The following is a 24,550-nucleotide window of genomic DNA, read 5'->3' as shown; positions in this document are numbered from 1 at the left end:
TCGCGAGACGTCAAAGTGTCTTTCCGAGAAGGTTACGTCTTGACCCAAGTTTTTTTTTATATAATAGAGAGACAATAAACAATTGTCTCAACTCTTTATTCAGTTTTGATGTCTTCTTCACCTCATATTACTTTTTACAACTTTTGTCTTTCATTTCATTAAAGGACTGAAAATATCACTATATAATGAAAGTTTTGCAAGTAAAGCTGGCTATTTTAGGGGCAGAGTTACAAAACAGTATGTGATAAACATTCAAAGCCACCAATTAAGAGGAGTTTTGTGCAGTGTAGTGTTATGTATGTGCATCATAAAGTTGTTCTTTATTTTCTTAAGATTCGTTGTTTTTTAGAAAAATGCAACCCATAACAGTTGACATTCACCTTATGTAAAGCAATGAGGTTAGGACACAGAAAAAATATATATGTGGGCATGGCAGCTATGTATTGCAAAGATCAGTGGTTTTTGGGACATCCAGCTAAAGAAAGTAAAGAGAGTCACATTCGAAGAGTGCTGTACCGTAAGAAAGTCATTATATTAAATATTTGTGTTTTACCATAGCAGCCTACATAAGCATACCAACCCTATTTAAGAGGAGCTAGCAGAGCTCTATGTGGACATCTGTGTGCACCTATTTAAATTAGTATGAGATTCTTTATTGCTTAATGTCTAATAGATTCCTTATGTCTAACTCAACAATTATCTATGTAATGTAAATAATAGGTAGAAGAGTGACTAAGGGATTACTATTGAACTGCTAAATCTACAAGGCTTTTGGTGCATTAATCTTGTGGTTAGATATAAAGGCATACAAAGAATCCTATTGGTTGTAGGTGAGCTGGTGCAACTGAGGAGAGCAATGATCCAGCTGAAGAACAACACAGTTAAAATCAGAAGGGTTTTTGGGAGAATTGTTAGCAAGTCTAAAAGTGAAACCTTGTTTGATATTTGCAGAATCATGACTTCATTGCACATGAATACCTTAGAGCTACTCATCAAACTCAGAATTATATATCTTTTTATTAAATGGCTGCCATATACACAGTTCTTGAAAGTGATGATTGTTATGAACAAAACCAAAATTTTTACTGAAAGATTTTATAGAATTACATCTTCCACAAACTGTTAACATTTAGATAGATAGATAGATAGATAGATAGATAGATAGATAGATAGATAGATAGATAGATAGATAGATAGATAGATAGATAGATAGATAGATAGATAGATGCTTTATTAATCCCAAGGGGAAGTTCACATTTTAAAACAATTTGCATTGTTTTATCTGCACACCTCAGCTACAGAAGTAACACTCTCTGCACTGATCAAAACAGGCATAGTTATTTCAACAATTGTTCACCCTAACTGGTGCATTAGTGAACAGACAACATAGCTTTAGACCCGGAAGATCATGTTTCACTAATACGGTTGAATTGTATGAGGAAGCAGCAAAACATACAATCAGGGAGGTGTAAATTATTATTCTTGTTTTTTTAGAAGGGTTTTGATTATGTCCCACATGTCAGGCTGGTGATTAAATCTAAAATAAGTGTGAGTTCAAATTATAGTGTTTAGATGTATGCAAAATTGGCTTAAGCACAGGAAGGAAAGGGTTATGTTGTGAGGTGGCACTTTTGTATTAGGGGATATTAAAAGTGGTGTTCCTTGGAGATCAGTGCTGAAGCCATTGATCTTTTTAATTTACATTAATGATCACAATAACAATTTAAATAATAATATAAATAGTTAAGTGGAATGGTAAGTAATCTACAATGTGCCAAATAATTACAGAAAGAAAATGTAAATAAATATAAAATATTAAAAGCTGAATGCAATAGTGTTACATTTGACTACATAATGCGAGTTATAAAACTTTGCAGTACACAGTACAGTTACATAAAGTACACTTTATGGGGAGGACTTAGGAGTTATAGTTGATTGGTCACCTTCTGTATCCATCTAGACTATGAAGAGAAACCATTAAGAAAGCTAGTAGAATGTTAGGTTATCTAACCTGAAGTGTGAAATACAAATTAAGGAAAGATATTCTTAAGCTACTGTAAGTTATGTATTAGTGAGGCCTCATGTGGGGTACTGTACATTTTTCACTTTTGGCATCCCATATTACAAAAAAAAAAAGATATAGGAGCCCTAGAGAGAGTCAAGAGAAGAGCTACTAGGCTGGCTTAAGGGACTACAAGATATGAGGTATGAGGAAAGTTTGAATGCAGTGAACCTTTTCAGTCCATGCAAATGAAGATTAACAGGTGACATGACTACATTTTTCATAATTGTGAAGGGAATTAGTACCGTTGGATCCTAGCAGTTTTTATTTTAATAGGTTTCTCAACAAGAACTTGGGAACACAAGTGAAAGTTGGTTAAGGCTATATTTACACAAAATTTCTTCACAAAGAAAACTATACACACAAGAAATAAGTTACCTAATACAGTGTAGACTACAGTACTTTGTGTATCTTCAAAACCTGATTCAGTCAGTTGATCTGGAAAATGTTTTATTGGGCTGAATTGTCTTTTTTTTCTAACATTCTAATGTCACTAGAAAAGCTAGATACGCCAGTATCCAGAGTAACCACATGCAGCTCTGAGCAAATAAAAATATATCATGAACTTGATATGAGACATGGATTTATGTGTTCCATATTTCATGTTCCAGTACTTATGCAGATGGTCACCCAGCCTAGGAAGCTGTTCAACCATCCTTCTAACCCAAATTAACCTTACATTATGCCACCCCATGCAATTACTGTAAGTCATTTTTTCATAAAAACATAATAATGATGATAGAATTATGAAAGCATATGTAGAAGGAAATCAAGACTTGGAATGTGGATGCAAGAATATACCAATCAAACAAAGGTCTACAGTAACATGGTCAAGTTCCACATCACTTGCCACTTTTCTGAAAGCCAAGCGCAAATTGATGTGAGATTCATTCAAGCTGGAAAAGGTAGGTAGTTAAATCTGCCTTTTTACTTAATTACACTTTTTTTAACTCCAGTTGTGCTAAATGTATTTTCTGTTATAATATAGGCTGCAACTTGAGCAGCTCTTATTGGTAAAAAGCTAGCATGAAGACTTAATTGTTGTGTGGGAAGCTGTTGAAGTGTTATATTTTTCTTTTACCAATTACATTTTTATCAAATATTACTAAATTTATTTTCCACATAACAGAAGTAGTGGATTAATTTTTTCTGTCAATGTGTATTATTTTACTTTTTTTTTATTTAGATTTTAGTTATTTTTAAAATTATACATGCAACTGGCAGTAAAAGAAACACCAACGTAAATTGTCGTAATGTGTTGTAGCACCATTGCTTTGTTCTAAATTCTTCAAAGGTCTAAATTAATGACGCGATTTTAATTATTTATCAAGAACAAAGCCAAGTAGTATATGTAAATTATGGGTATTTAATTATTTAATTGACAACATCTGCATAAAAGTACCTATTAACATTATTTTTATCCCACATTTTCTTAAGTGTTTCCTTCACTAAATCAATAAACTGTATATTTAAGGTACACATACAGCACTTTCAATAAATCTTTTTGTGTAGTTTGAAAGTGTGTAAGTGTAATATAAGACTTAAAATTTATAGGTGTAAACAGGTAACATAGTTCACAATTATTTTAAATTTATTTTAGATATTGAACTTCTGGCAGCCTGCAGAGAAGAGTTTCACAGAAGGCTTAAAGTTTACCATGCATGGAAATCAAAGAATAAAAAACGCAATGCTGAAACTGAGCAAAGAGCTCCTAAATCAGTAACTGATTATGGTATGTTTTTGAAATTCCACTGGATAAAATATTAGCTGACCTCTCTTTAGCATTCTGTTTTTAAATGAAAGAAACACACCCCAAAGCTCATCAGTATATTCAGAGGCAGAAATTGCATTTGAATGCAAGCATTTCCTCTTCTGAGACTTTTAGGAACTGGAAACTGTTTTGCATGATAAAGAATAGCTCAGATTTTTTTTGTTTGAGTTTGACAAGAATGAAAGTTAGAGCAAAGCAACTAGAATCATGGATTCTGAATACAACTGCATCATTCCAGTTGCCTGAAATGAAAAAGACAAAATCTGTAAATGTATTGGAGTAGAGGTAAATGACTTGTGCACAATTCTGAATTCTTTCCTGAAAATGTGTGTTATTGGAATAGTCCAGAACAAGTAAAGGAACTGTACTGTAACTTCCACATAAAAATTAAAAGTGATGCTTAAGATTATTGATGCAAGTCTTATTCGTGTACAGCATACTGTATACTGTATGTATCTACAATAGGTAAACTAAAACTTTTGAGCTGGAATCCAAAAGAGATATTTTACTGTTCTGATTTTCTTATTGGCCAAAGATTAGCTCCTGTGTACTAACTGTGAATTACAAGTTTCTAGCCTTCATTATTTATATAGTTTTTGTCTTTTTTCAGAACAAGTTTAGCATGGGTAATGAAAACTACAAAATCAAGAATTGTGCTATAATTATTTTTTCTAGGTTTAAATATCATGTTTTTCAATCTGAATTGTATATTTTATAGTAATATATTTGTAACTAAAATTCCTTTTTATTTAATACATTGGTAAGATCAATTTTTGACAACTTACATATACAGCAGGATTATAACCTTTTTCCTTCACATACACAGTTTTTTTAAGTATTGTTCTTTTATTTTTTATGCCATAATATGTTTGTTTTCAGATCATGCACCTTTTTTGAAAAATACATGTAAGTTGAAATGAATGTAATAACTATACTAATATTTTCCTTTTCCAAGCCACTTTGCTAACCAGGTGACCTCTTTCTGTATTCTGTTTATTTTTGTGTCAATGCTTATCTGCTTTATGGCTTTGTCTGTGGTTTTAACTTATTTTATATTTTAATATTAAACCTTCATATTAGTCAGTTGCACAGTAACAGAAAACAAATATAGAATTTACTGTAGTTAATATTGCATTATCCAACTAAAAAATGTTTCTTTAATATGTAAATCTGTATTACTGGCTGAAAATTTAAAATTATGTGGTCAGGCTTTCTATTATATCCTCTTAACCAACTATGAAATGGGTAGTAGTAAATACTGTATGTTTTCTTGCAAATTTTTCATTGAAAGAGCATTTTACTGTCAGTAAACAATTTTCAGTTGTAAAACTCTTTGCACAACACTTTTTATTCCATGATTTTACTACCATTTTTAATTTATGGGAAGCTTTGTGATTGTGAAACACTTGCCTTCTCAAAACAGTTTCTTCAGTAATGCCAACTAAAACAATGCAATGTAGTTTTCATAATACATGCTTTGCTTCATGCAAATAAAATCAACATTCATATTAAGTTTTCAAATTTTGTTAGAGCAATTTTAATAGTATGCAAATCTATGAGAGGCACAACTGCATGCACCTCCTTTTCAACACCTGTATCATTTAATGGGATGTTGTTTTTAGTTGTATGGACTGTCATTATTTACTGCAGGTTTTTGTCTGTCGAATTTTCTTAATTAGATTATTTTTTTTAGTTAATAGGGAAAAATCTTTTAATTAGATTTCTTCTTCCTGGTTTTATTCTGTTGTAATCCTTTTTACACAAATTAATACAGGAGAGAAATGTGAGTGGCGTACATTACATGAAGCTTAAGAGACCATCTTTTAATTTTTTTTTCTGATGTTTTCACAGATAAATGTGCTTTAAATGTAAATGCATTATTTGCCATTCAATCTGTTGCATTTTTGCCTTAAGGGCAAATAGGGCAATGTCCCCATCTCCCAGCACTGTTGAGTAAAAAATTAAATACAGTATGTGGTAAAGTTCTTGCAGTAAACGTATTGTTAAAATGTTTATATCAAACCCAACTTAGTTGTCATATTCAACTTTTTCCAATTTTCTATAATATGCTTGATGCATTTTTTAATCTTTCTGAAACAACTTACTCAACTTACTCTTGTGTGAGTTTGTGAAATTTTCTTTGTTTCTTGCTCCACTAGCCTGCTTCTGAGTTGCTTGGGCAGGTCCTTGGACTTCTCAAAGTTCTAGGCATACTGTACATTTGCTCATATGTGCATGTATTCAGCCATGACATTTCAGTTACACTATGGGGCTAGAAGGCTAGAGCCTGTTAGTCCTTTAAATTGAGTTGAATTGATTTTTTTTTATCACCCAGTTTAAAGGGTGTGTTTACTTGTATATCTCACTTTTTTGGAGTAGCCATTATAATCTCATGAATCACGTTAAATACTAATATGTAATTTAGCACTTTGTCCATTGAAGAAAAATTATGTTTATACTTTCAGTGTTCAGTATTTGATGTTCAGATATCTTTTAATACATTCGTTTGGTAGTTGTACTGTATGAGAATATATTGATCTTGCTTTTGTGTTTTTTTTTTGGCATTATTCAGCTGACATTTTATCATTACTGGTGCTGATAGCCTAATACATTCTGAAATTTAGTGTCTCTCCCTGGCTCCCTCACTTGGGGTTTGCTAGAGGTCATCTCCTTCCCCGACTGCTCTTTAACACTGCTTCTACCACTCTGAAATTCCAAGGCCGGTATCCATGCAGCTCCAACAATCTTTTTTCTGACTCTCCCCCTGTCATTACCTTGAAACTGCCAGGTCCAACAGCTCACGTGTGTTCAGAGAAAACACCATCTTTACTCGCTTTCCAAGACTCCATAAACCACTTCAAGCCAAAATCTTTCCCAAGATTACTGGCAGCTGCATACTCAGATCATTGGATTTAAGCAGAGGTCTAAGTTCTGCTCTTTAAATGCTTGATCGTCTCTCTCTTTCTCTCTCTCTCTCGCACAGACCCCACTGTGTTGCTTCTTAGGATGGCACCATCCTTTCTGACAGCATCTCTCACACAGGTCTTTGTGGCCCAATGAAACTTTTCATACCAAAAGTACCTCTGCTTGTACCATACAAATTGTCCGATAACATTTGAAGTTTTAAATTCTTCAGGTTTTTGACTGCTTTGTGCAATATTTTAGTGTGTTTTTCACAGGTAATTTGCAAGGAGAATAAATATAACCTAGAATGCTAAGAATCTAAGATTAATACAGTTAAATAGACTCAAGACCATCTTTGCTAAAAGGTTGACATTATATAAACCATTTAACTTAAGACATGTTTCATTACCACTCATGTATCATCCAAATTAATGGTGAAATTAGCCCTCTTTAAATTATAAAGTATCTACAGTAGAGAGAGATATTAAACAGAAAAATAGTTGATTTTTATCCTTCAATCACACCAGCATTAAAAAGTACATTTACAGTGCACATTTTGTATTTATTTCTAAAATCACCTTCATTTTCCACTGACAAAAACTGAGCTGCTGCTGCTTCAAATTCTCTTCATTTTCATATTTCTTTACTTTGGGAAAGGAATGTAGGATGGGAATTTTTTGATATGTACAATTTTGTATGCTGGTGCTTACTATGGGCAAAATGGCTTTTGAAACTTGGACCTAGCTGGTTATCTAGTTTATGGAATATCTAAATCTGGGAGACCTGTGCAGTGTGAAAATGGTGAAAATGGAAAATATTTAAAATGTATGGATTTAAAATTAATCTATGGAGCAAACTGTTTCTTTTAGGCTGCCTGATATAAAGTAAAGCTATTGAGTTTAAAAATCATTAGTTTGTGATGTACTTCAGCTTTCAAATGTTCATTTTATTCTCATAAAATGAGGCATATTCAACAGAAATTCATAACAAAACTGTTAACAGTTTGTGGGAAAATTGTGCTTCAAAATAAGTTCATTCAAGTTTATTTGATATGGCAGTCGACTAGCTAGCAAGCTGTGAAAATCATTTTTGATCTAGTAAAAACATGTTCTTGGGTTGAAAACATGAACCTTAAAGTAACACAATACACAGGGTTCCCACGTGTCCTGGAAAACCTGAAAATTTTGAGGGTTATTTTCCAGTCATTGAAATGACCTGGAAACTGATCGAAATGGCCAAATGTCCTGGAAATAATCTTTCTTGTCCTGGAATTTTACTTCTATTTTCGCTTTTTAATTTTTCTGTTTGAAACAGCTTGCTGTTCGTAAGTCTAGATATGATGACAGCTGAGCTAGGTCGTGGCCTCTGCTGCGCAATGTCTCCACCTACTGAGACATGTATAGGCAATTATATTTATAAATGATTCTTTGACTAGTGGCTCATTTGATGGAGTGTTGCCAAAGCCCCTCTTGCAGCATTGCAGAAATGCCAGGATGCGATATGTCGAATACCTTGATGATGAAAAAAAGAAGAAAAAGGAAACTGAAAATGACAAGCAAAGAGAAGAGCTCCGCTCTGAAATCACAAAAGTGGCAGCAAAGAGACAGAAAATAATCACTAGCATTGAGGCAATGCAAGAAGAAGCAGATGCAATGGCAGAGAAGGCTGAGAGAAAACAGGACTTTACACTGCTCACAAAATCTAATGACTATCGTAAAAGTGTTGCTGAAAAAAAGAAAGAGGTCATCGGTCTGGATGCAGTTTTATCAGACCTCAAGGAGCAACACCAGCATTGTTTCTAAACCTAGGCCTACACCAGGTTACATTATAGTGACTTATAGATTGTTTTTTTTTTTTCCAATATACTGGAGTTCAGGCTCTTATCCTTTGTTCCTAGTATTCTTTCTAGTTTAACCAAGTTTTCAACTCAGGAATTGATGGCAAGGCTATCATGATTTAAAATGGATGTATTTTGCTTCTTTTCCCACAAAGATAAGTTCTTTATTATAATCTTTGTCGTTGACTTATGCAAATTCTACAGCTGCTGTATTCCCAGTAAAGCTACCAGTTGAAAGTTAACTCTGACTTTGTTTTGTCGCGTGCCAATTGTTGCATATATTAGTGTTATAGGCATCATACACATGATATAGGCAATAAATTGGCTTTATGCAGTTTTGTTTAATACAAACATTGTACATAAATTTATTTGATACAAACAATGACATAATATGTAATATGTAAGTAACTTTTACTGAAATTAGGTCACCATGGTAGCCTATTTCATGGTGTGATCAACAGCTCTATACTGAACATTATGGAATTGCTCAGTATATGTCAGTGTTTGGATAGTTTTCCACAATCCAAGAGGCATTTATTTCTTTAAAAGAGTTTTGCAGTTTAAAACAGTGTGTAACAAAAAGAGGTCAAACAACTCCATTATACATCAGTGCATTAATTGGTGTTGCCTTTATGTAATTTAGCATATCTGTGACACTAAGTCCCTGCATAATCAAAGAGAAATTAAAATGGCGTTAAGCCTGCAACTAAAGTGTATGACTGTATGACCAGATCCTGTCATGAATTTCCGGAAAAAGCTCCTGGAAATGTCCTGGAAAATGATTCCTTAAAAAGAGTGGGAACCCTGAATACATTTTTACTTCTGTGTGTAGATTTATTTGGTTTGAGGTAGAGGAAGTATATTTATATACAGTAAATTTTTTAGGTCATAGGGTAGCAATTAAAACAGCATTACATAATAATGTAAAATGTTCTTCCCCCAAAGGATGCCCAAGACTGGAGAGTGGAGAATAAAGATTTTGTGGGCAAACCTAAAAAAATGGCTATAAAATTGGTGATAATGATGAAAGTTCAGATTATTAATATTATACCAGTCAATGTGTATGGTGTGGAACAGTATTATTATGATTGATATTTGACCACAGCATTAAGAATGTATTCACTGTAAAGAAATAGGAATTGCATAGGAATTTATATTACCATAACACATGTAGCGCTAATAATACAACTAACTGTATCCTCTTTAACAGAAATTGTTTTTAAAAATAACAGCATTAAAAATTAATTTTATTAATTAATACTATTGTGTATTTCTGAGCTTTATTCATTTTTTTTTGTATAGTTAGTTATTGCTTTTCACATTGTATAATTAATAATGGAAACTATAAGTTAAGAAAGTTTAATTAGAATTATATTAATATCAATTACTTAATATTATTTTAGTTATACCATTTTCACACTGTGGTGAATTGTTATGGTGCAATAGCTTTTTCTGATAGTGAAAATAAGGCGATGGGAACTGCATTAAAGTAATTGTTTCTATACTGTAGCTCAACAAAATCCAGCTCCACCATTACCAGCCCGTCACCAAGAAATTGCCATGAACCGTCAGCAGAGATACTTCCGCATCCCATTCATTCGCCCTGCTGATCAATATAAAGACCCTCAAAACAAGAAGAAAGGATGGTGGTATGCCCATTTTGATGGGCCGTGGATTGCGCGCCAGATGGAGTTACATCCAGACAAGCAGCCAATATTGCTTGTAGCTGGTAAGGTTATATTATATACATTTTTTGGTTTTGTTTTCAGTAGTGTACTTATTCAAAGATCAAACTAAAGTCAATCAGTTGTATATACTTAGTGACTTTTCTTAATGCAGATTTTAAGTGAACACCTTGATGCATGGTTTCTGATGGCCAACCTATCAGTCTATCTTTCAGAACTTCGATTACTCCGGAACCTAAATGTGTTGGTGTATTATTATATAGAACTACATTAAATGAGTTTCTATTTTAAAGAGAAGCTTTACAATCGATATTACAAAATAGTCTTTTTCTTTGTGTCAGGTAAAAAAGTGGAAACTGCAAAAGCAGTTTGAAACAATCTGTAAGCAATTTCTCTTTTAAATGAATAATTTGTTTTTTCAAGTAGAGTATTTCTCGTAAATGGATATGAAGCAAAAAACACTGAACAACCTTAGACTCTGAAATAAGGCAAGAAAAAAATAAAACCACCTCATGCAAACTACAAGTAAATCCCATTTTACAGCTGGCTTAGTAGCAACCTCTTGGTGTACAGGACTACACTTGATGTACACACCATATTGTAAGCTAAGAATCAGCCATGATCAATAAATCTTAATTTATTATTAGGACAGTGAATTATGAAAAACAAACAGTTGTATGCCAAATTATAAGATAAAATAATGCTGTTTGTTATTTTAGTGCAGTTTAATTTGTTACAGTTATGCCTTAATACCACTGAATATAAAATAAACAAACAAGAATTAATATTCACCCTTCATTTAATAACATGATCTGATGAGCATTTTTTTAACAGTTTAGCAAAATGGCAAAAAAAATATTATGCACGTTGTGGATTTTTATATTCATATCCATCCATCCATCATTTAAATTACAGAGTCTTCCGTCACAACTTTAATTATGGAAAAGCATTGTTTACTTATTAAAAATACTGTAGACAGAATGCTGTTACCATCTGGTTGGAATATCTGCTGTCCAGCAGCTGTTTCTACTTGTACTGAATGTTCACTGCCTGAATTTAGTATTAAAAGAATATTCCACCCAAAAATACTTTTTATATATTACTTACTCCTTGTTGGTTGTTGTGGTGGCCAAGACATATTTTTAACCTCGTTTTTGTAGAAAGAGGACATCACAAAGATTCTAATAGAATGGTATGAAATAGTGCTCAAATATAGACAACAGCATAATGTATATATATAATTCACTAAGCCGCCGACAAGTAGACACCCATGGAAAGCACGCAAGACAGCCACGGCCACCAACTCTATGACCATTGGATACGACGACAACTCGCAGAGCCACGCCTACCAACTCGGACAGAACGCCTCAGAAAACACGCCGTCATTTATGTTTCTCTTTGATAGAGTCCACATGCACCTCTGAGCCACGTTGACTGTTCATAGAGGCATGTTTCTCGCGGATGTGAATCGCTGTATGCAGCGTCTAAAACAGTTTGCGAGGGGTATCCCATGGGATCCTTAAAACAATCCTTTAAAACTGAGGTTAAACACAATGAAGGAAGCAGTAGTTAAAAACCAATAAGCCCTGTGCCTCTTTTTTGTTAGCGTCTCACCTGCTTCACCGATGCAGGCCCTGCAACAGTCGAGACGCTCTCTCAGCAGCTGACCTTCTCTGTGCCTAACTCCACTACTGTCAGTCGCCTGATTAAAAATGGCCTTTTGAAGTTGAGCTATGGACCCGCTATACCACAGGAACACATTGCCTTTGAGCCTGCTTTCTCTCTCTCCTCACTCACTCGCACACCGCACAGGGTAGAAATGCCCGCAGCACGACTCCACCCAGAAACCGTTTCAGCCACACTTCCACGGCCCTCGCTACGCTGTGAGTGCGATGATTATTTATTTAAAAATGGCCTTTTGAAGGGGAGCTATGGACCCGCTATACCACAGGATCACCTGTGACATTGCCTTCACATTGTTTTCCTTTTATTCCTGATCCCGTCGAGCAGATCAGACACCCAGGCAAACAACACTGAATAATCAATAGCTGCAACTACTTTGCCTGCCCCAACTCCTCACCTGAGTCGGTTTCGTTTGTGTTCAGCAGTGTTTCCCAAACTCGGTCCTGGTGAACCCCTGTGGATGCAGGGTTTTGTTCCAACCAGATTCCTAATCATTAATGCCGGTGAAACTCATCCGGGATAAGTCGGTTTTTCAAACGCAGCCATGTAGCTGGATGTAATAATCCGAGATGAATGCACGCCCCTGCACTGAGTGAAAAGCCAATGTATATTGAGTCTAGAAAACATGATCAGCAAGTCTTTGATAGGCTGCGACAAAATGATGAAAGTACGGGCGCATTTTTTTTCACACAAGCTGTGTGGGTGGGTGGATGTTAGTTAGTTAGTTAGTTAATTAGTTACTCGAAGGATTTCAAGATTTAATATGCACAAGCGGTAACACTGCAAAAGCAGCCCAAACCAGAAAAGACGGCTGTCAAAAAGTGGCCGACAAATTAAACGCGTGTGCATTGTACTTACTGAAAGCAGCATTACGGATTTTGCAAATGTTCATTTTTTTCCCTCTGTTTAAAAAACATTAAAAAAGCGTTGTGATTATGTGGCGTATACTACGCCGTGGGTTGGTATGCAGCGTGTAAAACAGTTTGTTTGTCGCGGATAATTTGCCTTTTTTTTTTTACATGAAGACAATTTCCTGTTAGATTGGCCTTTGCGATGACAATTAATATGGCACAGGGCCAAACTTTCAAAAAGATATGCATGTATCTGCCAAAACCAGTTTTCAGTCACGGACAGTTGTATGTTGCTCTCTCCAGAGTTCCATCTTTTCATTCACTTACTGTTGTATCCTCAAAACCAACACTTTTAGACAACTGTGTCTTTCCGGAACTGTTCAGCCATCAATAAATGATTATGCGGCGTATGCCTGCAGGAACACATGCAAGCGAGCGACACACACACACACACATACAGGCGCGCGCGACAGAGGGAGAGCGCTGGACGCATAAGACTAATAATACTTCATTACATTGATATACCAGTGTTTTCAGTATTCAAAGCGCTATCCACACAGGGAGGAACCGGGAAGTGAACCAAAAATCTTCCACAGTCTCCTTACTGCAAAGCAGCAACACTACCACTGTGCTACAAGGCAGTTAAAGAATGCACCGGGCTCGATTTTGTTTTCACTTCCGTTTACAGCGATCGGGTCCTAGATAGCATTATTGCAATGTTACTTTTCTTGGTGCCTTATTACATTACGGATGTTTCACATGTTCATTTTTTTCCCTGTGCTTAAAAAAGTGTTTCTCAACTGTGACTCCAGAACAACTCAGTACGCAAGCTATATTAAGCGTCAACAACGAAGACTTGCTACACCTTAATGAACAAGTGCTGAAACTTATCCCTACCGACGAAGTAACTTTCACCAGCGTGGCCTCTATCATCACAGACGATCTCACTTTCAGTCACGGACAATTGTATGTTGCTCACACAAACCCACCCCATTTGGACAACTGTGTCATTCAGGAAGTGTTCACCCATCAATACATAATTATGCGGCGTATGCAACGCCGCGGGTTGGCTAGTATACTAAAAATGTCCATGAAGTAATCTCATGTTACTCATGTCTAATCAGAAATATGCTCACAATCTGTTAAGCATGTTTATTTTTTTTTAATTGAAAGTAGTGCACATGAAAGAGTATATGCTTTAGAATTGAAAACAGAGATTATTTACAGTACTCTCTGGCCTTGACTTTTTGTCACATTTGAAATGAACAGTAGTCATGTATTGGGTGTTTTCAATTACATGCATTCTGTATAAGTTAATTACTTTAGTTAGCCATTCTTTTCGGTACACTGCACATTAATGCATTTTTTAGCAAAAAAAACAAATCACTGACTCTACTTGATTATTTGATTTTATGACTGGACTCTTGAACAGTGAATAAGGAAAGAGACGGGTGTTAATTTTGAAAGTATGAGCACATGTGAAGATACTTCCTGTTTGTGTACTACTTTCATTTTTCTTTTTTATTTATTTATTAATATTTTAGCACAAATACAAGTATTGCACATTGTAAGCATTTAACTATATGACCTGGTGTGTGGATTATTAAACATGAGTAATGTGAGACTTTTTTCATTGATATTTTTGGTATTGTTTGCTGTTGCCAAGCATTGGTCATTATTGGATCTTGTTCTATCAGAAAATGTATGTCCTTTCTCCACAAAAACATGAGATTACATTTTTTCCTTGGCCACCACTACAAACTACAAGGTGTAATTAACTTCTTCTTCTGTTCGGTTGCTCCCGTTAGGGGTTGCCACAGCGTATCATCTTCTTCCATATCTTTCTGTCCTCTGCCACTTGTTCTGTTACATCCATCACCCGCATGTCCTCTCTCACCACATCCGTAAACCTTCTCTGAGGCTTTCCTCATTTTCTCTTGCCTGGCAGCTCCATCCTTAGCATCCTTCTCTCAAACACAATCTCGCCTCTCTGACTTTGTCTCTCAACCATCCAACCTGAGCTGACCCTCTAATGTACTCACTTCTTATCCTGTCCATCCTCATCACACCCAATGCAAATATTAGCATCTTTAAATCTGCCACCTCCAGCTGTGTCTCCTGCTTTCTGGTCAGTGCCACCGTCTTCAACCAATATAACATAGCTGGTTTCACCTCACTACCATCCTGTAGACCTTCCCTTTCGCTCTTGCTGATATCCGTCTATCACAAATCACTCCTGACACTCTTGTCCACCCATTCCACCCTGCCTGCACTCTCTTTTTTTACCTCTCTTCCACAATCCCCATTATTCTGTATTGATCCCAAGTATTTAAACTCATCCACCTTCGCCAACTCTACTCCTTGCATCCTCACCATTCCACTGACCTCCCTCTCATTTACACACATGTATTCTGTCTTGTTCCTACTGACCTTCATTCCGCTATCGCTACAGATCACAATGTCATCAGCAAATATCATAGTCCACGGGGACTCCTGTCTAATCTCGTCTGTCAACCTGTCCATCACCATTGCAAATAAGAAAGGGCTCAGAGCCAATCCCTGATGTAATCCCACCTCCACCTTGAATGTATCTGTCACTCCTACCGCATACCTCACCACTGTCACACTTCCCTCATGCATATCCTGTACAACTCTTATGTACTTCTCTGCCGCTCCCAACTTCCTCATACAATACCACCGCTCCTCTCGAGGCACCCTGTCATATGCATTCTTCAGGTCCACAAAGACGCAATGCAACTGCTCCTGGCCTTCTCTATACTTCTCCATCAACACCCTCAGAGCAAACATTGCATCTGCAGTGCTCTTTCTTGGCATGAAACCATAATGCTGCTCACTAATCATTACCTCACTTCTTAACCTAGCTTCCACTACAAGGTGTAATTAACAAATATAAACAAAACATTTGGTGAAGTATTCCTTTAATTATACTCTGAAACACATATATTAATATTCCAGATAACTTTATTTTGTCTTGGTAGGAAAAGATGATATGGAGATGTGTGAGCTAAGCCTGGAAGAAACTGGCCTTACTAGAAAACGTGGAGCTGAAATCTTGCCGAGACAGTTTGAAGAAATCTGGGAACGTTGTGGTGGAATCCAGTACCTCCGAAGTGCAATTGAAAAGAAGCAGGCGAAACCAACGTACGCCACTGCCATGTTGCAGAGCCTTCTGCAATAAGCCTGTAACTTTTTTGTTCTTTAATCTTAAAAGGAGCTGAAACAATTTGTAGGATAAAGGGAAAATTGCACTCCAATAAGGGAGCAGCTAAAGTCAAATGTAATCAAACTGGGACATTCCTACATTAGATTGAAAGATTACTGATTTTTTTTTTTTTGGTGGTTTCATGGAAAATTTTTAGTTCTATTTTTGAAATGTAATTTTTGCAGTGAGAAAACACTCTTCTTTTCAATAAATTAAGTAAATTTATCTTTGCTATTAATTACTTTTTTAATTCAAATTCTATTCTATTAAGGCAGCTGCTAATGTACAAACATGATCCAACAACCATAGCTGTTTAAAGAAAAGTCTTATTTTTCCAAGGGATTTATATAAATTTAATCAAAGCATTAATAATAAATATTTGTAAAGTAATCTTTAATAATCAGATTTGATCACATCTGTGTAAAATTGAATTATACATTTGTATTTTTCTGTCAATGTTATTCATTGTTAGTACATTGAATAAATTCATACCTTTTTTATTTGTTTACCCCTAGTAGAAGGGTACATTTAACACAATAATGATCAAAGTGACAACTTATTTCAATTTTAGACAGATGAGAAGGGATTTTCTGGAAAACAAAATGTTGCAGAGCTTGTTTACAGTATTCACTGGCCTTGACTTTTTAATATATGTGGAAAAAAAACTATTCATGTAATGGATATTGAAAATTACATGTATTCTGTATGTGTTCATTATTTCAGTTAGCCATTCGTTACAGTGCACTGCACAATAATGTATTTTTTGGCAAAATAAACAAAACGCTGCCCCTTCTGGATTATTTGATTGTTTTTGTTTGTTTCCTCAAATCACAGTCCTGTGGTCAAGTGGCAGCGGTAGGTTTTCACTAAAGCAGTCTCTTAAACATTTGATAACTAATTAATTCCTGTACATTACAGCTGTGCCTAATTAGCCTTCTTGCTTATTCATTTCTTCATGATTAAGCATGGCACAAATATTTCATTTCTTGATTATATTATATAATGTGTATATGTTTTTCTTAATTAATTATTCATTTGCCTGCTCAGTTCATTTATTTTTTTCTAATGTACAGTACTTTCTTCTTTCAAGATACACCATTATAAAAAAAGGTACTTGTATCAAATTGACATTCTCACTTACAGAATATGCTGCTTTTTGTGCAAATATCTGATAATTTATCCTTTAGAATAATAATTCTTACTTCTAGGGACTTTAATAATAAAGAAGGTAAATTAAACAAGGTGTTCATGTACAAGAATAACCAAAGTGGACCAGCCTGGACATGATATATTATGCTAGCAGAGATATTTGGAGAAATGTTTACTGCTGTTGAGTGACACAGGAATTATATACAACAGTTAAGTTTACACGTTTTGAGCATTCCATGACTAATAGTTTCCAGAGAAAATTTATATTTAAGCAATTAAAATGTGTAGGTTTTGTAAATGTATAATATTATATATACTGTATATTTCTATCAGGAGATTTTAAGAAGCTTACTTTTAAGAGATACGGTATGCATCAGCATTAGCCACATGTGACAGTTGATGGATATCTGTATATAAGTCATTTTTAACAAAGATTATAAAAGGTGGTCTTAATACAAAAACTGGAATTATATTCTTTTTTAATTCATTTTATTTTCTTGCCACCTAGGGTGTTTTCAAGTGCATAGCATTCTCTTTCTGTGCAATTTAAAAAAAGAGAAGACAAACTGTGGTTTTAAGACAATCTTCTTTCTATATTTCTCTTTGCACATTTTATTGTTTATTAGTTTTTGACTTTTAAATGTGACGTGAAATAATCCTTAATAGTTATCCAATTTGTTGGGATCTATTCATGCAATACTGTTTTATGGTTTTAAACATGAGTAGGTTTGGGTATTGTTTTAAATGATGATGATGCTGTACTGCTTATCACAGCTTTATTGCATCAGCTATGCCTTTAAAATTTTTGATTTTGAAACATTTTTGAAGCTTGGCTTTTAGTTTTATGTATTAATAAATAATTAAATAAAAATATTAATATCTTTGTTGCTTTGCTGTTAATGCTTTGTGTTTCATCTACTTGTTTTTTCAGTAACTGAAAATTCTATCTATTTATCTACATATACTGTGTATGTATATATATATATGTATATGTGTGTGTGTGTATTTATATATACCGTATCTGTTAATAGCGCCAAAATGACATTGCAGTACCTGAAGAATGTATCCATTGCTGCTGATGAAATCATGGTCTTGTTTGATGTCGTGTTGCTATATTCCTTGATTCCAATTCATCTGGCCACAGACACTTTACTGACAAACTAAATAACAACCCCACCATAACAGAAAGAACGAAACTGACCGCTAAGGACATAATGCATCTTTAATATCACTTTGCCAAGAAAAACCACTTCCATTTTAATGGAAAATATTATAGACAGAAAGAAGGCATGCCAATGGGATCTCTGTTATCAGGACTCTTTATATATTCAGTTATTCAAACATTTAACTTATGACTCGGAATATTTGGTGAACAGCGCTGAGTTGGCATTACAGCGCTTGAAAGATGTATCCATCGCCGAGGACGAGATCATGGTCTCGTTTGACGTTGTGTCGCTATACACTATGATTCTGATTCATCTGGCCACAGAAACACTATTAATGAGACTGGAAAGCGACCCCACCATAGAGACAAGAACCAAACTGTTTATTAAAGACATAATACACCTAATATCGCTTTGCCAAAAAACTCACTTTCATTTCAACGGCAAATACTACACTCAAAAAGAAGGCATGTCAATGGGATCGCCGTTATCAGGACTTCTAGCGGAACTGGTAATGCAGCGATTTGAAAACGTGGCTCTATCCCAGTTCACACCCAAAATTTGGATACGCTACGTAGACGACACATTCGTCATACTAAACAATGACCAGCTGAATGAATTCTACAACCACATCAACACAATATTCCCTGCAATCCAATTCACAATGGAAAAAGAAATTAACCGACACATCAGCTTCCTGGACATCTACATTGAAAGAAATAATGACGCCACCCTGACCACAAGTATTTACCGTAAAAATTGCTATGCAGACAAGATATTACACTTCACCAGCAACCACCAGGTATCTCATAAACAAAGCTGTGTTAAAACTCTATTCGGAAGAGTCCACACCCATTGTAATACGAAGGAAACATAAATGAATGAGAGACGCTATCTCTTCCATCTTTTCACTTCAAACGGATACTCAAAAACATTCATTAATCAGAGCTTACACAGAAGACGCCAAAAAACTCAGCAAACAATCGACTTGAATCAGAACCCCCACCCCACCTGGCACTCACTCCCTTATCACCACAAGATGTCTGAAGGTGTGCAGCGTGCATCCTGGCCAAGTCGGGCATCATAATAGCACACAAACCCACAAACAATTTGCGCATGGTCCTCTTTAATGCTAAAAACAAGATCGACGGCAGAAACACGAAATGCAGTTTATAGCATTCCATGCAGTTCTTGCCCAGCTGTATACATAGGACAAACTTCAAAAAGAATCGCAACACGTATACAGGAACATTGCAACGCAGTCAGAAGAAAGGACTCACTATCATTGATCTATACGCATACTAAATCAACAGGACATACATTTAACTGGGACAATGTACAAATAAAATTCAAGGCCAGTACTAAAAGTGCCAGAGAGCTGGCCGAATCTTGGTTATCACATGAGAACGCCATCAACAGACACTTGGATATAAATCCAGCATATGCAAACTTAAGAAGAACATATTCATACTAAACAAGATTTTACACCCAATACCTCCATCCCAAAACACTGACTTAGCCACCTCCCCAACACGTAATTTTTTGCTATATATCGCCTTTGATTCTTGTAAGTCTAAGCATTATCCTCTGATGAAGACCCCTGGCAGGAGTTGAAAGCTCAGGATCTTCATCGGCAAATAAATAAATAAATAAATATATATATATATATATATAAATTATCAAAATTAAAAAACATTCCATAAGTGAAACAAATCAACCCTCACCCATGAGAAAGAGAGCTAGGTCAGCAGAGTAGCACTTTAATTATAGTAAAAATATGTAAATAAATAAAAAGAGAATAGAAAAAGTGGGAAGAAAATCCACTTCCTCAATTTATATGTTTATTCTAAAATGTTATTTATCAGATCATGCCAGGTTTTGAAAATGTTTTGTACAGATCCTCTAAGTGACAATTTGATTTTTTCCAATTTTAGATAATATATAACATCAGTTATCCACTGACTTTAAAGAGGAGAGTTAGGATTCTTCCAGTTGAGCAAGGTAAGTCTACATGCCAATAGTGTAGTAAAGGCAATTACAATTTGTTTGTCCTTCTCCACTTTAAGACTGTCTGGGAATACACCAAACACAGCTTTTAGTGGATTAGGAGGGATTGTGACACCCCGGCTGTCTGAGAGGCATTTAAAACTTTGTGTCCAAAATGATGTTAATTTGGTGCATTCCCAAAACATATGGCCCAGTGAGGCTGGAAATTGATTGCAACGTTCACAGGTTGGATCTTACCCAGGAAACATTTTGGATAATTTTAAACAAGAGAAATGCGCTCGATATATAATTTTAAGTTGAATAAATGTATGGTTTGTGCATATGGAACTCAAGTGAATTCTGTGCATTGCTACCTTCCATTCCTTTTCTGAGATGATGAGTGAGAGATCCTTTTCCCACTGTACTCTAGGATCTTTGAAAGGGAGGGACTTTAAAAGGTTATTATATATTACAGAAATGCTGTTTGAGTCCTCAAGACTGATCAAAATTTCTTCCAGTATAGAGGTAGGTGGGAGGTGAGGGAAATTGGGTAGGTTTTGTTTAACAAAGTTTCCATTTTGAAGGTAGTGAAAGAAATGCGTTGCTGGAAAGTTAAATTTGGAGTTTAATTGTTCATAGGATGCAAAGACGTTCTCTATGTACAGATCTCTGAGTGATTTAATCCTGGATGTTTTCCAGACATTAAAAACTGTGTATGTTTGAGATGGTGGGAAAAGGTGGTTATCGTGCATAGGTTCCACAGATAAAAGCTTCTCTATCTTAAAATACTTCCTACATTGTTTCCATATTCTGAGTGAGTGAAGCACTATTGGGTTGTTAGTATATTGGCGATGACTTGTACTTATTGGGGTACAAAGCAAGGAATATAAAGAAGTACTACCGGATTTTATTTCTATACTGGACCAAGCCTATGTCTGCTCACCTATTTGTGTCAATGTCCAGGTTTGTGATATTACCAAAGGAAGCACTTTCTCAATCCTTCTAGTTAGGACTTTAGAAAATATCTTTACATTGTTATTCAAAAGTGAGATTGGTCTATATGATGCACATTATAATAAGTCCTTATTTTGCTTAGGAAATATGGTAATTAGAGCTTGATGAAAAGTTTGAGGTTGAATTTTATTGTCTCTAGCTTCTGTAAGATGTTGCTAATAAAAGGGGAGCTAGCTTAATTGATTTTTTATACAATTCGGCAGGGTAGCCATCAGGGCCTGCTGCTTTCCCACTCTGAAGTGAGTTTATAGCATCTAGTAATTCTGATAGTGGCAGAGGTTTATCCAGTTCCTGTACACTGAGAGTATCTAGTTTTGGTATCTGTAATGCATCCAGAAATGCATTAGGTTGTGTCTTGTCTTCTTTAAGCTCATTAGAATATAAGGACTTACAGTAGTCTCTAAATGTGTGCATTATTTTATTATGATCAATGATTTTGTCTCAGTTTGTGTTGGTAATTGCTGGGATTGCATTGTGAGCTTCCTGCTTACGGATTTATTGTGCTAAAGTCTTTTGGCTTACTCTCCATGTTCATAGTAATGATGTTTTGATTTAAAAATGAGTTGTTCTGTTTCTTTAGTTGTCAGAGGTTGAATTCACTGATTAGCTCCAATACTTTCTTGGTTTCCAATTTATTTTTGTGGGTAAAATATGAGATAATCTGTCCTCTTATGGAAGCCTTCAGAGTTTCCCAGGGTATTCCTGAAGAAACCTCTGAGGTTTTTCTTCAGGATGGAGAATTGTCTCTAAAAAAAATCTATTTGGTTGGATATAAATTCTGTACAGTTCTCGCCTGCTAATAAAAATGGGTTAAGACTAGGGAGAGAGCAAGCTATTTCTAATCTATTCTTTTAATCCTTATAAGTGCCAATGCAACATTAGTCTTCATGGCAATAACTCCTAGGAAAACTGGAAATTAAGGTCAAAGCTGTCTTAGTTTAAGTTAAGATTGCAAAATGACAGCAAAAGCTCAGAAGTAAGATGTTCATAACCAGTTTACTTTGTGAGCTTGAATGTTAAAGGGCTGAATCAGGAATTAAAGAGAAAGAAAGAAAGTATTCTCTCACCTAAAAGGTCTAAATCTATATATATAAAATTCTTTACGTGTTTGAAATGGAAATTATGTATGAGCCTTTGAAACGGAAATTGTGTATGACCACAGAGGAACAGGAAAAAAATTCTTAATAAACCTGATTCTTGCCGAGAGAGCGAATGGTGACATAGCTCTGGCTGTAGCATCATGGGGAATCGCTTCTACATTATTAGATGGAGGCCGTACAGCACATTCGGCATTACAATTACCATTAAACCTCGCTCACAAGGAAAATCCAATTTGCAACATACGCAAGGGCTCTGGAAAGGCAAAAGTCTTGCAACATTCAAAGATAATAGTTTGGGATGAGTGCACCATGGCACATAAAAGAGCTTATGAAGCCTTGAACCGAACAATGCAAGATCTCAGAGATCCTACCAAAATAATGGGAGGTACTGTCGTTTTACTCGCAGGAGATTTTCGTCAAGCATTACCAGTTATTCCACGAGGGACACCAGCAGATGAACTCAACGCGTGTTTAAAATCCATGTTTCTCCCACGGTCAGTTATATGTCGCGTGTTCTCGGGTAGGTACACCAAAAAATGTATACATTTATGCACGTAATGGGCAAACAAAAAATGTAATACCCGAAAGCACTGCAGTAGTACTCAATGTATCTTTACTTCTTAAATGTTAATGTTTTACTGTTTAATAATTTATATATAATAATTCTTATATGTTGTTCAAATTCTTTTATCAAAATACCAGTAACGACACACTGCACGATAATGTGCAGTGAATCCACTTGACTTGAGCATTCATAGTATTCATCCTCTTTCTCTGTACGTTTAGCATTCGTTTGCTCGGAGGTTGATGTGCTTGCTGCTTCCTGAGCAGCCCCTCTTTACTCAGACCTAGCGGCCTGCTGCTTCTCTTTCGTCAGCATCTTTTCGTGTTAAAACTGATTGTTAGTTTTTGTGTTGCAATTACTTAGTACGTTTTCTTTAACCTTTCACTTAATCTGGCACTTAAGTCTTCAATCTGTCTCAAGAATGATTAGCGAAGGTGGTAGGGAATGAGAACGGTGCCCGTATGCATCCGCCGCATGGCCGCCCTGCTGCGCGCTGCCAAGAGTTGATTCTACAATAAAATAAAGATAAAAAGTGTAATAAAATCCTGGACAGACAAACGAACAGCCACGGTAGCGTATTATAGAAGAAGATTTTACTGTTTAATAATTTATATTTATATGCAATGTGCTTCTTATATATTACTTCATATTCTCATATGATAATGATGTTGATAATGTTGTTTATATTGATTTCTATGTTATTGTAAGTGCTCTTTATTTGTTGAAAAATAAAATTGGCAATTAACAAACTTATTTTATAAATACTACATTTTATTTTTTTCCCTTGCACTCAGTGAGCGAAGCCACTGGGTAATCAGCTAGTGATAAAATAGTATTTTTACAGAAAACCCACTTATTAAGCAAGGATCCGTTTCAGCTGCACAGAGACTGCACTGGCCAAATATTCCATTTAAGCTTTATAAAGAAATCTAGAGCTGTGTGAGTTGGCCTCCGCGGAGGTCCTGAACGAACTGTCATGAGTCATCTGCTTTTCTAACTGGAAGAATAGGAGAGTATTGGATCGGAATAATAGCACCCCGCTTAACTAAGTCTGCATAAACAATGGTAATATCAGCCTCAGCCTCAAGCGGAAAAAAAAATATTGTGCACAATGTAAATGGAAGGATGACTTTGGGAAAATGACCAAGGGTTCAACATGAGCTATTCAGACAAAATATTATTTCCCTTGTACCCAGAGAGATGAGTGGAGCGAATCTAACTAAAAGATTTGAAGGGTAAACAGCATGGGTGTAGGTGGAGAGGAGGAAGATGAATGACAGAGCGATCAGGTTATAGGTACAACTCGTCTTACTGCAATTTCCTTTACAGATCCGTCTAGGATGGACCAAATATTAGGTCCCACATACTCCCAATCCTCCCATTCCTAACATGCTAATACCCATTGTCTCACATCATACCACTGAAAGTGAGCGGATTTAGCAATGGGGATCTGTGGGATAGAACCACTCCAGAAGAAAAGCAGTTGTGACAACAGAGAGATACTGCTCTAGCCAATTCTGCTGAAAAATAACAGTTCTTTATGCAAATAGTCTTTTT

General features: G+C 35.5%; 1 protein-coding gene across 5 annotated transcripts in view; it reads left to right on the top strand.

Moving 5' to 3' along the window:
• myo6a (myosin VIa) overlaps positions 1-18,049 on the top strand; it is a 257,094-nt gene extending 239,045 nt beyond the window's left edge. For 3 of the 5 annotated variants that reach the window (XM_051925547.1, XM_028797486.2, XM_051925548.1), the window contains 4 exons: positions 3,663-3,794; positions 4,713-4,739; positions 10,085-10,303; positions 15,793-18,049. In XM_051925547.1, coding sequence (XP_051781507.1) covers positions 3,663-3,794; positions 4,713-4,739; positions 10,085-10,303; positions 15,793-15,992 — 578 coding nt within the window. In that variant the 3' untranslated portion in view covers positions 15,993-18,049. The remainder of the gene's footprint in view (positions 1-3,662; positions 3,795-4,712; positions 4,740-10,084; positions 10,304-15,792) is intronic. The other 2 variants (XM_051925546.1, XM_051925549.1) reach the window with 1 other exon arrangement.
• Positions 18,050-24,550: the final 6,501 nt, after the last annotated feature.

This window comes from Erpetoichthys calabaricus, chromosome 3 (assembly GCF_900747795.2).
Source record: "Erpetoichthys calabaricus chromosome 3, fErpCal1.3, whole genome shotgun sequence".
NCBI lineage: Eukaryota > Metazoa > Chordata > Cladistia > Polypteriformes > Polypteridae > Erpetoichthys > Erpetoichthys calabaricus.
The sequence above is the reverse complement of the archived record's forward strand: the minus strand, read 5'-3'. Positions and strand labels throughout refer to the sequence as shown.